At 53.1% G+C, this 14,045-nt stretch overlaps 1 protein-coding gene across 2 annotated transcripts; it reads right to left on the reverse strand.

Annotated features, from left to right (window-relative positions):
* Nucleotides 1-359: 359 nt before the first annotated feature.
* Nucleotides 360-7,920, reverse strand: HSH2D (hematopoietic SH2 domain containing). Of its 2 annotated transcripts, none has more exons than XM_069494548.1 (5): nt 7,871-7,920; nt 5,788-5,877; nt 4,694-4,859; nt 3,227-3,361; nt 360-1,069 (listed from the first exon to the last, which is right to left on the reverse strand). In XM_069494548.1, exons 1-5 carry the CDS (start codon nt 7,918-7,920, stop codon nt 485-487), a joined length of 1,026 nt encoding a protein of 341 aa, XP_069350649.1. In that variant the 3' UTR covers nt 360-484. The 2 variants fall into 2 exon arrangements, with proteins under 2 accessions (XP_069350649.1, XP_069350642.1); XM_069494541.1 differs by having other exon boundaries at nt 7,796-7,920.
* Between the last annotated feature and the right edge of the window lie 6,125 nt (nt 7,921-14,045).

Genomic DNA, 14,045 nt, shown 5'->3' on the forward strand with positions numbered 1-14,045 from the left:
GAACAGCTCCATTTATAGGCAAGAACATGCTGGAAGGTGATCACGCCCAGGTGCAGCTCTGGTTTTAGACAAGAGCACGGACTATGTGGGAAAAAGGCTCGGACTCACCCGTCTTCAAATCCTGGTGCTGACACTGTGGCCTTTGTCATGCCTCTTCTCCTCTCTGAACCTCAGTCTCTTCAAAATGCGGAGAATGACCCTATCTGATGGGCTTGCTCAGAGGCATAAAAGAAATAACGAACAAGGGGGTTTGGCGTGGGGCCTTGGCATGCAGTAGGTGCGTCGAACCGTTGCTGTGACTCTGATTATTATTACTAAAATAATCGGGTCACTCCACTGGTGACTGCTGGACCAGACCCACAAAACATCTTTATTACATTTCCTGGGCTCCCAAGGACTGGTGTGGGGCCATGGCAGAGCGAGGACATCAGGAGTGTGGCAGCCTCTGACAGCGAAGGTTCTGGAGCCGGGGTGAACCCCTTTTCTAGCAGTACCCAGGGGCAAAGGGTGGCGGCGGGCGGTACTCCTCGGGGAGCCAGTCCTCCTGGGGCTCTGCCACGCCCCTCGGCTCCGGCCTGGACCCTGAGTAGGAGAGAGTCCTCACCACTGATTGGTGCCAACTCCTATCCCCTGGAGTCACCTTGTCCCAGCTGACAGACCTCTTGGTCTTCCTGGAGGGGACATTTCTGTCTCTTGGGGCTTGGGGCCGAGAGGGGCTTTTCAGGGGTGCAGCCGCAAAGGGGTCCCTGCAGACATTGTCCTCAGGGGCTGCAGCACCTGAATGCTCCCTGCGGCCTGCCCTGGCCCTGGAGCCATGGGTCACTGTCGATCTCCTGGCGTCCCAGAGTGATGACAAATTCACAGCCGTGAGCTGGGACTTCAGCTGCTGCTGGACTCTCTTGCCCTTCTCGGGGAGCGTTTTGAAGTTCCTCCAGAGTTTCTGGCGGGCATCCCCAAAAGGGGCTTTTGGGGGGCAGGAGGAAGGGGCATCCTCTGTGGGTCCTCCGTCCATCTCTGTCAACGGCTTGCTTTCCTTTGGGCCATCCAGCAGGACTGGCTTTGGGGAGGCCTGAAACCGAAAGCAGGTGAGACCTGGGACCAACCTGCCCACGACAGCACCAGAAATTGTGGCCCGGGTTCCACCCGGATGCCCTGGGGCCGAGAAACGTCCCTGTGTGAACCCCCAAACCAGATTCCACGCCCCATCCATCCCATCTCAGGAAATGGCTTCACCATCTCCCCCAGGGATCGGCAAACTTTTTCTGGAAGGAGCCAGAGAGCAAATATTTTCAGCCTTGCAGGCCATACCCACAACTACTTACCTCTGCTGTTGTAGGGCAAAGGCAGCCATAGATTGTTCATCAGTGAACCAGCGTGCCTGTGTTCCAATAAAACTTTATTTGGATGTCATCTGATTCTGTATTATCTTGACTTTGTTTGTCTCGACCATTCAGAAATGGTCTCAAGGGCCCTACAGAAACAGGCAGTGGACCTGACGTGGCCCAAGGGCCACAGGCTGCCAACTGCTGATCTAACCAGTTGTTCAGGCCAAAAACATGAGTGTCAATGCCCCTCCCTGCTCCATATCCCTTCGCCCTGAGCACATCAGTGCCCCCAGCCCCGCCCCCAAATGCCAGTACTGGGGACTCTGCCTGGGGACCTCCTTTGGTCACCAGTGCCCACTGTGTTTGTGCACGGTGGACCAAAAGTAAGAGATTTAAAATCTCCCAATGACTAATGGAAGTTGGAGGATAAATACCCCGGCTCCCTCGCCCCTAAGGTGACATAACTGAGGTGCATATTCTACATAGCCCCCCAGCATTCCCCAGGGGACCGAGCCCTGGTTGCCCGCAGGGGTAACCCACTCACTAACGCACCCTTCATTCACTGTCCTCTCTCTCCTGCCGCATTTCCCGGCTCCCCTACTGCCATCTCCGGGGGTCATCTCTCGAATACCAGAGGACCAAGAGACCCACACCTTGACAACATCCTTCTTTCCCTCACCCTCCGCGTCTGAGCCATCCACGAGCTCCCTTCTAAAACACGCCCCAAATATCCACTCTCCTTCCACCCCCAGGGCTCCCATTCTGGACCCTCCCACCTGGACGCTGCCCCTGCCTCCTTCTTTCTGCCCCCCAGAAGCCAGAAGATCTGCAGGCAGCAGCTACAAGGAACATTTAAAGCCATCAATACAGTCACGCTCAACGTCTCCGACAGCTTTCCGGCACACGTGGAATAGAATCCCAGCTTCTCACCCTGGCCCCAAGCCTCCATGACAGTCGGCCACCGCTGACTCAGGTGCTTCACCTTTCAACAGTCTCCCTCTCACTATCTCCACTCCGTTACACCCTGGCTATTGTTTTTTCACTTTGCAAACACACTAAGCCCCAGGACTTTGCATGTGCTGTTCCTGCCACCTGGACGCTCTGCCTGCGTCTCTGTATGTGCCAGAGTCCTCCTCACCCTGCACATCTCAGTTCTATACCACCTCCTCCAGAAAGCCTTCCCTGACTGCCTCCGCTGACTTGCTCCTCCATTGATGTTCATCGCACCAGCCTATTTCATTTCCACCACCGTCAGAACTTCCCTGCTATGCAGGAGGCTTGGAGAACAGCTAGGCTCTCCAAGTCTGCCCATCCCTGAGAAGTTGGGATATATTCATTTATTCATTTATTCACCTACTGCACAGACTCATCAGTTGAGGACCTTCAATATACCAGGTCCTCTCTTAGGGGTGGGAGAAGCAGCGGCAAACAAGGAAGATGGATTCCTGAGCCTCCCAAAGCTCACAGTCTGATGGGGGAGGCAGACAGGGAACATGTAAACCCATACATAAACAAGACTTTTTAAGTTCTGAGAAGCACTCTGCAATGAATAAACAGGGTGATGTGGGAGAAAATGCAGTCGGTCTTGCTTTGAGTCTGGAGCCTGGGGAAGGAGACCCTTGAAGGAGAACTGCAAGAAGGCATGGGAGGTCAGGGGGCAGAACACACAGCATGTGCAAAGGTCCTGTGGTTCCAGAGAAGGGCCACCAGTGATGGTGGGCAGGAAGAGGAGTTGAGGTTGCAGTTTGAATTTAATCTCAGGAAAGCACTGGAAGGTTTGTAAGTACCAAGCTACATGTAAGACCTAATTCTCATTCCAGAAGGAGACTCCCCTGGCAGCTGTTGACCACCACTGCTCCTGCCCTTCCCTCAGATGGAGGTGCCAGTCTCGGGTCACATACCTCCTTAGGTGTGGCCACCGGACAGGAGGAAGGCCTCTGATGCTCCCTGGGGTCAGGGGTGGGGCTGGCGGCTTCCTCAGCCAGTGTGTAAGAGTAAAGGAAGAGATCCTCGTAATCCACGTTTTCTGGGTCATTCTGTGGGGTAAAAGGGACCCGCAGCTCAGCACTATGGGGAGGGAAGGCACCAGACTGGGGTGCTGAATGAACCCTGGAAGGAGGGTCTAAGGGACTGCCCCACCCCACTGCAGCTCCTTAGGACCTAGGCCACGCCCACTTAAGCCTAATAAGGAAACAAGCCCCCCCCACAGCAGTTTCTTAAGGTCTAGACCACACCCACTGAGACTTATAAGGAAATACGCCCCGCCCACAGCAGGTTCTTAAGGGATAGACCACACCCACTGAGACTTATAAGGAAATATGCCCCGCCCACAGCAGGTTCTTAAGGGATAGACCACACCCACTGAGACTTATAAGGAAATATGCCCCGCCCACAGCAGGTTCTTAAGGGATAGACCACACCCACTGAGACTTATAAGAAAATATGCCCCGCCCACAGCAGGTTCTTAAGGGCTAGACCACACCCACTGAGACTTATAAGGAAATACGCCCCGCCCACAAAAGGTTCTTGAGGGCTAGACCACACCCACTGAGACTTACAAGGAAATACGCCCCACCCACAGCAGGTTCTTGAGGGCTAGACCACACCCACTGAGACTTACAAGTAAATACGCCCCGCCCACAGCAGGTTCTTAAGGGCTAGACCACACCCACTGAGACTTATAAGGAAATACGCCCCACCCACAGCAGGTTCTTAAGGGCTAGACCACACCCACTGAGACTTACAAGGAAATATGCCCCGCCCACAGCAGGTTCTTAAGGTCTAGACCACACCCACTGAGACTTATAAGGCAATATGCCCCGCCCACAGCAGGTTCTTGAGGGCTAGACCACACCCACTGAGACTTATAAGGAAATACGCCCCACCCACAGCAGGTTCTTACAGGCTAGACCACACCTACTGAGACTTATAAGGAAATACGCCCCGCCCACAGCAGGTTCTTGAGGGCCAGACCACACCCACTGAGACTTACAAGGAAATACGCCCCACCCACAGCAGGTTCTTAAGGTCTAGACCACACCCACTGAGACTTATAAGGAAATACGCCCCGCCCACAGCAGGTTCTTAACGGATAGACCACACCCACTGAGACTTAAAAGGAAATACGCCCCACCCATAGCAGGTTCCTGGGGGCTAGGGCCACATCCACTGGGCCTTGTAAGGAAACGTGCCATTCCTACAGATCAGCCAAGCCCTGCACATGAACCCTTGTGCAGGGGGCCAGGAGGGGTCAGGGGCCATGAGACTGACAGAATCAAGAGAAGCTAAAGGGGACGGGTGGGCGCAAAGGGGTCTGGGAGGCTTGGCTCCAAGGAGATGGCTGTGGCCCTCATGGGCCCTGCCTTCACCTGTCCGCAGGGCTGTGTCAGCAGCTCCCCGTGCAAATCAATTGGCTTCTGCTGGTGGAAGGTGACCAGGTCGTCCAGTGAGGCGTGGGCCACTGTCTCCCCGGGCACCACGAAACTCCCATCGTCCAAGAGCTTCACCATGAAGTGGCGGCAGCAGCTTTGGGCTCTGCGGAGACACTGTCTGGGCTGGGACATCCCCCTCCCCCTCATTCCTCCCCCTAACCCCCACTGGCTAGCCATGCAACACCCGCCACGTTACCAACCTCACCGCCTCAGTTTCCCCATTTATAACATGGGGCTACTAAGGTGGACCTCAGTTCTTGCAAAGATAAAACAAGCTACTACAGGCAAAACTGTGTGCCTGGCTGGGGGTAAATGAGCAGTAGACATGATAACAATGAAACATGTTGAGTAGATTCCAGCATAAGGCTGTGTGCCCAGCACACAGCAAGCGCTCAATAAATGCTCTGTTAATCCATGCAACTATTTATTAATGGCTATATGCTTACTATATCTCATTTAATCCTCACATCAAGACTCTGAATTGAATTTTAGCATTCTTTTGCAGGAGGCACAGAGAGGTTGAATAGCTTGTTTGAGGTCACACAGCATAGAATGGCAGAGCTGAACCTTGGACTATGTGACTCCTGGCCCAAGCTTCTGCCACTGTGGGGACTTGTTTATTCCTTTTGCCTGGAATCTTTTGGATTTGCCCTTTGAAAAATAAGTTTTGTGCTTCTGAATCTTTTGAAATAATACCAGATCAGGCTTTCAGGTGTTAAAGAGCGGGACTTCCCTGGGTTTCCTTAACCCTGAGTCAGGGAGTCACTGATTAGAATGTCAGCGGTGGGAGGAGAACAGCATTCTCAGGCCTCCAGCAGCCCCTTGTTCTTAGACCTACAGTCTCCGTTACTGCCGAGCCTACGTCTGCTGGTTACAGCCAGACCTGCAGCCGCTCACTCTTCAGCCGCATCTGGCCACACCCTCACACTGATTGCTCTCCGAGAAGTTGTGGCATGAATCACCCCTTGCCACCTCCAAAGAAGCCCCAGAGCCCCCCTGCCCTTGCCCTGGCCCCTAGCCCAGGCCTTTACTTGTAAGAGAGTGTGTAGCCCACGTGGCTGTGACTGACTCTGATGAGAAAGGATCCCAGTGGCTGTGACTCCAGCAAGTGCTCAGCGTCCCTGGAAGGGCACACACAGGAGGGAGAGAGCCACTGTTCAGCCACCCCAGGTACTGGCCAGACTCCTGGTGCCATGGAGCCACAGAAGCTGGTCCTTTTTTGGTTTTCTAAATGAACAAAAAACCTAAAACCATTTTTTTTCTCCGTTGGGATATTCAGGGACTAGGGGTGTTCACCAGAGATGGTAGGAGGCCTCTGATGACCTTGACCCCAGGCCAGACCTCCTCCCTTCTCTGTCAGTCCCCACCTGCCTTCCCAAACACCTGCAAGTCCCACATTAAGGCCCCTTTGGCTGGGTCAGGGTATCACAGGTAACAGAGCAGGAGATGTCCTCGGATGCGTTTGGGTTCAAAGCCCAGCTCTGCTGTTGATCAGCTGTGTGACCTCAGGTGATGGTCTGTCCCTCTCTGACCTTCAGCTTCCTCGAGGAGACAGTCAACTCTCCCTCCCAGGGCGGATGTGAGAACAGCTGAAACACATGCAACGTGGTGAGCGTGCGGCCTGCTACCTGGTAAGTGCTCCCAAAGTATTTGCTATTATGATTACTATTACGTATTCTGTCCTTACTATAATGCTATTATCTGGGGTTCACAGAGAGCAGGGCAGCCTTCTGTGGGGTAACATGGGAGCCTTTGGATCTGCACTGTCCAATACAGAGGCCACTGGCCACGCGTGGCTACTGACCACTTAAAACGTGGCTGGTCTGAATTGAGATGTGCTTTTAGCTTGCAATATATGCTGGATTTTGAAAACAGTGTTTTTTTTTTTGTTTTGGAAACAGGTCTCCTCTCTATTGTTTGGGCTGAGTGCAGTGGCATGATCATAGCTCACTGCAGCCTTGAACTCCTGGGCTCAAGCAATCCTCCTGCCTTAGTTTCCTGAATAGCTGGGACTATGGGTGCATGCCACCACGCCCAGCCAATTAAAAAAAAATTTTTTTATAGATGGGGTCTTGCTATGTTGCCCAGGCTGGTCTCGAATTCCTGGCCTCAAGCAATCCTCACACCTCAGCCTCCCAAAGTGCTGGGATTACAGGCGTGAGCCACTGCTCCTGGCCCTCATGGATCAAACTTTTAGTTTGGATTACATGTTGAAGTGGTATCTTGGATAGACTGGGTTAAATAAAATATAAGATTGCAATTAATTTCAACTGTTACCTTTGACTTCATCTTTTTTTTTTTTTGAGACAGGGTCTTGCTATGTTGCCCAGGCTAGCCTCGGACTCCTCAGCGCAAGCAATCCTCCTGCCTCAGCCTCCCAAATAGCTGGAACCACAGGCATGTGCCACTTTTTAATATAGCTACTAAAAATTGTTAAATTGCAACGTGCAGCTCATGTAATATTTCTATCAGTGCGGCCCCAGAGCTCAGACACCATGCCCAATGCTTCCTCTCTGTGGCCTTCCCAGAATTCTCTCAATTTCCTGTATACAGAAGGTGGCTATAAATGTTCTTTACTTCCATTTATTTAGAGCCAGGCCCTGGAGGTAACTAACTGGCTGGATTTATTTGTTCATGTCCTCAGAGCTCACAGTCGGAAGTAGAAAGGACACATTGGTGACATCCTGATGGATTGAGAGAAGATGCTTGGGGCACTGTGTTAAGAAGGATTCTGAGGCTGTATCCTGCCATCATTGGTTGATGATACCTGTCCTGGGTAAGGTGGGGGTTGCTGCCAGGACCTTGGCAGTGCTGGCCTGGTGGCTACTTGTATAGAGAAAGCCAAGTCCCAGAGAGGGCAATTAACTCGCCCAAGGTCACACAGTGAGTCCGCAGACGAGGTAGGATTTGAGCCCAGAATTCGAGAGCTCTTTCCATCCCCTTTCTTACTCAGCTGAGCTGAGCCCAGGGCTCTGAAATAAAAACCTGCTCAAGGTGGGGGCACACAGGAAAGAGGGTACAGGGTACTGGTGTCCTCACTCTCTTGAGATGGCACCATGGAACCACTTGGGGACCCCATCTTGGGCCAGCTGGCCCATCTGGGTGTGCACGAACCAGTCCAGTCGTGGGGGTAGCGGTGGGGGCAGTTTACCGGCCTCTGTCATGGCTTCTGGGGGTGGGGTTCACCTGGGGGCGAGAGAGGGGGACATTCAAGTTTGGTGCACCTCCCATATTCGCTCTATTCTCACATCTTATGCTCCTCCTTCTTTGAGAAGTCCTCTAGGCTTGACAGAACAACGGGCTTAAAAGTGGCTTAAGTTTCTTGAGCACTCACTATGTGTCTGGCGCTTTTTACATATTCATTCATTGTCTCCTCCCCGAAATCCTCTAGCACTTTTCTTTTTATTCATTTTTCTTTTCTTTTCTTTTTCTTAGAGAGAGGGTCTCACTCTGTTGCCCAGGCAGTGGTGTGATCATAGCTCACTGCAGCCTTGAACTCCTGGGCTCAAGTGATCCTCCTGCCTCAGCCGCCTGAGTAGCCGGGACTACAGGCGCGCGCCACCACGCCCAGCTAATTTTTCTCATCTTTTTCTTCCTTTCTTTTTCTTTTTTTCTTCTTTTTCTTTTTTTGTTTTGCAGAGACAGGATCTGGCTATGTCACCCAGGCTGGTCTTGAACTCCTGGGTTCAAGAGATCCTCCTGCCTTAGCCTCCTGAATAGCTGGGACTACAGGCACGTGCCACCACATCCAGCTAATTTTTAAAAATTTTTTTGTAGAGATGAGGTTTCACTATGTTGCCCAGGCTGGTCTCGAACTCTTGGCCTCAAGAGTTCCACCCACCTCGGCCTCCCAAAGTGCTGGGATTACAGGCTTGAGCCACCATGTCTGGCCTTTTTGTTTTTATTATGCATTACTACAAGGGCTAGAAAGTTTCCTTTATAAATAAGTGTATATAAATGTATGAATAGAGTTTATTTAAATATCAAGTCAATTATCAATGTCCCCCGGAGGGATGAGGAGAGAGCAAAATGGTAAGCAAAGGAATGCAACAGCCCACCCGCGGTGCATACCGCAAAGGGTTGCCTTGGTTTCATTAAACATTAGAGACATGTGGCCCAGACAGTTGCTTCTGCCACCAGTGTTGCCACACGTAGTGACCACCGATGGCTCTCCTACGATGTGTCAGGCGTGTCGTTAATTCACACACATTATCAACAAGTTTAAGCTCAAGGACCACTGGACTTTGTGAGCAATAGCACAGAGCTGGAGAAAGAGAGAAAACAGCACCGATTTGCAAAACGGCATCAAGTTGGTGTAAAACTAGCAAAAGGATCGTGGCCTACTGAATCAGCCCCAAGGCCCCCTCGTGCTCATCCATAATTCTGTCTTCAGACTGGAGCTCAGATCCCGCCCTCACTGGCTCCATCTACTTTTTCAATATCTCCAAAGGTCTTTGTTACTGGGCCGTTTCTCTGGGGACAGAGAAACACTGGCGTGTTGACCAATGGCAGTCAATATTGACTTTCTCCTGCGAGAAGACGAGCACACCCTCTGGGATGTAGCCCAAGGGAATTTGGGGGCCAGGAAGATTAAACAGATCTAATGAGAGATGCTTAATAAAACAGGGTGACAAAGAGACGGAGAGCCTGGAATTGGAGCCAGATGGCCTAGGTTTGAACCCTAGCTCCCCCACTTAGCTGCTGTGTGACCTTGGGCCAGTCACTTAACCTCTCTGTACCTATATTTTCATCTGTTACTTGGGGATAATGATATTTGCCTGGGAAGGTATAGTTGGCACAGAGTAAACATTGTATATATATGTCATATTGGTAAATCCAGTTGTGAACTAGCACAGGGCAATGTTTATAGGCTTATTCTTTTTTCTACTTGGGAGAACTCCTATTTATCATGCAAAACCCGGTAAGAATGTCCCCTCGTCTAGGCAGCTTTCCTGCCTCTCCTCCCAGATAAAGCCCTGGCACCCCTCTCTGTCCCCGCCTTCCCCACTGGTTCTCCCTCTGGCCCAGCTATGATCCCATGGAGTTGGAGTGTTTTCATCTGGCTCTGCCTCCACCAGACTGGGGTCTCCTGAGGCCCAGGACCCAGGGCTGGGCTCTTTTTTTTTTTCAATCTGGGTGCCCAGCATCCCCTGGTGCTGGCCGGGCCCAGAGGAGGGTGCAAGGGTGCTTGCCAAAGAACAGCTATCTAGCGATGCATGAACCCATACTAAATTTCAAACTCCTGACCTGGGTCTCAGGGCCTCCCACACTTCCTCATTCCCCACATTCTAGTCCTAAGGCCATCCTTGCTCTCTCTCCCGTCCACGCCTTTGCCCACGTTCCCTTGCCAGGAGTGCTCTTTCCCCAACTCAAGTTCCATATTCTGATGGTCACCTCAAATGCCCCCTCTTCCAGGCAGTCCATGCCTCCAGAAAATTCCTCATGCTGCTCTGCACCCCACCAGTTCCACCCCCATGCTCTGTCTCCCCGAAAGAGGGCCAGAAGGGTGCTGAGGCTCTTGAAGCACATACCTGGGGGCCCCCTGGGTGGCCGAGACCCTCGTTGTGGCTGTGCCGGTGGCTGCAGGAGCCTGGGTTTCGATTCAGGGTCTGCATGTCGTCAGTGGGGCGGGGCCGGCTGCCCCAAGTGGCTCTGGGTTTCTGTTTCCTCTAGCAGGTGAGCCCTGGAGGCGGGACCAGCCACCCTCTGTCTGCCGTCCCACAAAGCCATGGAGCCGCAGCTGGGGCTAGCTCCTGCCTGGCCGTCAACGAGCTTTTCTTGAACACCTACTGTGTGCCAGCTCTTCAGGGGACATAGGGGTGACCCCAAGACAGGTGCAAGCCCTCCTCTCCTGGCATGTAGAATCTATCAGTGAGAAGTCATTACTGTCACAAGGGGGGACAGAGGGGGTCTTGCTGATCTCGAAAAGCAGCATTGAGGGCACGCAGGAGTCAAGGCGATTTCGGGCGGGGGCTGTGGTGCAGAAAGAGTGTTGTCAGTGGAGGGAACGGCGCGGTCAAAGGCTCTGAGACCAGACCGAGCCTGGACAGGCTGGGGGCCCACAGCGCACACAGGGCCACACCAGGTCTTCCTCTGTCAAAACAAAAAACAAAAAGCCAAAAAAACCAAAAAAACCCACACGCACTTAACGTTAGATTTTACAATTGCATTGGCATCAAGCCCCTGCAGCCAGACTGGATTCCTTATTATGTATTTATTATCGGTGTGTTCGTTTTCTTTTTTCTGATTTGGAAAGAAGTTAAAATATTTTGGGAGCTCCTACACATGCCTCGTGGGCCCTGGGTGTGGCCCCCCAACCCCGTGCTTAACGGATTGGCCAGTGGGCACACAGGCAAAGCCACTTCCTCCTCGCCTCTCACGCAGAAAGGGCTCAGATCCCCCTGGCTGGGCCTATCGCTGCGGCCCAGCTGGGCGGGATAATCCCTGCTGTGGGCTCAAGCCGGGTGCCCCTTCAGCCCCCTGTTGCTTCTCGGGGTGGTGGGGGGAGGGGTGTTGTCTGTAGTCTGTAGGTCAACAAGCCCGGAGCAGGAGACAGACACATGGAACCCAGCTTCTCGCTCACCTGCTGTGTGGCCTTGGGTGAGTCGCTCAGCCTCTCTGAGCCTGCAGTGCGAAGTGGGCATGACAATAGAACAACTCAGTCACGTGAAGATGACAGGTGTGACCACCCTCCAGCATGGGGCATGGAGCTCAGTCGAGAGTAATGACATCAGGACTCTTAGTTGTGACCTAATCCAGTGCCTTTGTGCTTGGCTGAGGGAGACACAGTCTTGGGCTCCGGATCGCATGGGCTGGGCCACCTTGGGCAACTCACTTCACTTCTCTGATCCCCCACGCCCTCCGCAGCCCAGTGGGCCAGCTCGCAGATTCGACGGTGAGGGACAAACGCTGCTGGGGGAGGGGACTGGAAGTGCCTGAAAGATCCTTGCCCCTGGGAAAGTCTGGCCATCCGGGGTCTCGTTTGTGTGGAGTTCAAGGTCTCTCTGAGGCCCCACAGCAAAGGCTCCAGTTCACTTCCCCTGACATTGCTTGGGCAATGTGGTCTCCCACAAACTAACGACTTCCTTTCAAGAATGTCACAACAGAATCACCCCCCCAACCCTTCAGTGTCAACAGTCCCTGGCCCGCAAGTGGACATGCAGCCCCCAGAGGGAGGAAGGGGACCAGTGGAGGCCTGTGCGGTGCGGGGGAACGGAGGTGCCCCAGGGCGGAGATAGTGGGGATGGGACTCCAAGGCCCCCCTCCCTCCAATGTCAGCTTCATGCAGGGAGGTAGATCTGGGCTTTTCTCTGGAGGCCTCAGCTGGCGAGTGGGACGTTCACAGCCCCATGGGGGAGTGGCCCTCCGAGCAGGTGGCCACCATACTGAGTCAGTGCTGGAACCACAGATGTTAGGGAGAGGGGAAGTCCGGAGGCTCGGCCAGTGCTGGGCTTGATGTACTTTTATGGTTCTAGCTTCCCACGACGCCTCTGTTCACTCACTGATCCCACCAACACTGGCTGAGCCCCAGGTCTGTGCGGGCACCATGCTAGATGCTGGGGCTGAAGCCGGAGGGAGGACAGGCACCGTCCCGACCTGCTGGGGTCCACAGCCCATGGGGAGACAGATGCTGAACAAGTTCACCTGCAGGAAAGGCTGGCGGAAGAGGAGACAGCAAGTGCAAAGGCCCTGGGGCAGGAATGCACTAGACGAGCTTGAGGAGGAAACAGCCAAAGTGTCGAAGAGGTGGAAACAACCCAGATGCCCATCAGTACGTGAATGGATCCACAAAATACAGTCCTTCCTCCCCGTGGGAGGTGATTCTGCCTCGTGAAGGAATGAAGCAGTGATACATGGTACCTACCACGTAGATGAAGCTCAAAAACGTTACACTGAGCGAAAGAAGCCAGACCAGACACAAAGGCCACACAGTGTGCGACTCCACTGACATGAAATGTCCTGAACAGGCAAATCCACAGGGACGGGAAGCTGATTAGTGGTGGCCAGGGGCTGGGGGAGGGGAGTGGAGAGCGACTGCTAATAGGGACGGTGATGATGCAAATGTTCAAAGCTGAGGTCGGGAGTTCGAGACCAGCCTGGGCAAGAGCGAGACGCCGTCTCTACTGAAAATAGAAAAATTAGCCGGGCATGGTGGTGTGCACCTGTAGTCCCAGCTACTGGGGAGGCTGAGGCAGGAGGATCGCTTGAGCCCAGGAGTTCAAGGCTGCAGTGAGCTATGACTATGCCACTGCACTCCAGCCTGGGCGACAGAGCAAGACCTTATCTCAAAAAGAAAAAAAAAGAAAGAAAAGAAAAATTGACTTGGGTGATAGTTGTACAACTCTATGACTATGCTAAAAACCATTAAATTGCACACATTAGTGGGTGAATTATAGCTCAATAAAGCTGGTATTAAAAAAAAATAAAGCCAAGCAGTCAGGCGCGATGGCTCACGCCTGCAGTCCCAGCACTTTGGGAGGCTGAGGCGGGAGCATTGCTTGAGCCCAGGAGTTCAAGGCTGCAGTGAGCTGTGATTGCACCACTGCACTCCAGCCTGGGCAACAGAGCGAGACCCTGTTTCTAAAAACAGAACAAAAGAAAAAAGCTGAGGTGTCACCTCTCTGGGTACAAGGGGACGACCTCCTTGCCTGCCATACCATCAAAGCCCCTAGAGATGGGAAGTTAGGGCTACGCTGAGCAAGAGAGCAGCTATAAGGTGGGACTTAGGAGTTGAAGGAACCCTGACCCGGTTGGGTGGGAAATCAGAGGAGTTGGGGGCAAACGCCATGACAACTCAAAGCTGTGAGCTACGTTGGTGACTTGTCCCCTGTGAAAAGGGGTGAAAAGAGAAGTGGGTTCTTTTCTTGGGCCACAAGGTGTGACGATGCTGTTGATGGTGGCTTATTCTGTCTTGGTGCTTGTTACGTGTCTCTCTCTCCTCTGGGATCCACCATCTCACTGGCCCTTCGCGGCGTGGAAACTGATCATCCCATGTTGCAGAGGGTACGTGCCCAAGGCTGTGCCGTGGGTCTGGGATTCGAGCAGGGGGAGCTGCCTCTGATCTGTGACCTGGGACGGGCCCAGAGGAAAGCCAGGCGCAGGGCGAGTGCTCAATCAGCGTTTGCTATTAATTGGCATCAGCCATCAGTTCCTCAGAATTTTGCAGCTTTGGGCAGGAATGGAAAGAGAGCAAAGGTTTCCCAAGTGGCTGATGACCAGGCATCACTGGGGGGCTTTGAGTTTTAGAAGCAGCAATCAGGGTCCTCCCAAAGTGGTGCTCCGAGGCCCA

This window comes from Eulemur rufifrons, chromosome 2, assembly GCF_041146395.1.
Source record: "Eulemur rufifrons isolate Redbay chromosome 2, OSU_ERuf_1, whole genome shotgun sequence".
Lineage (NCBI taxonomy): Eukaryota > Metazoa > Chordata > Mammalia > Primates > Lemuridae > Eulemur > Eulemur rufifrons.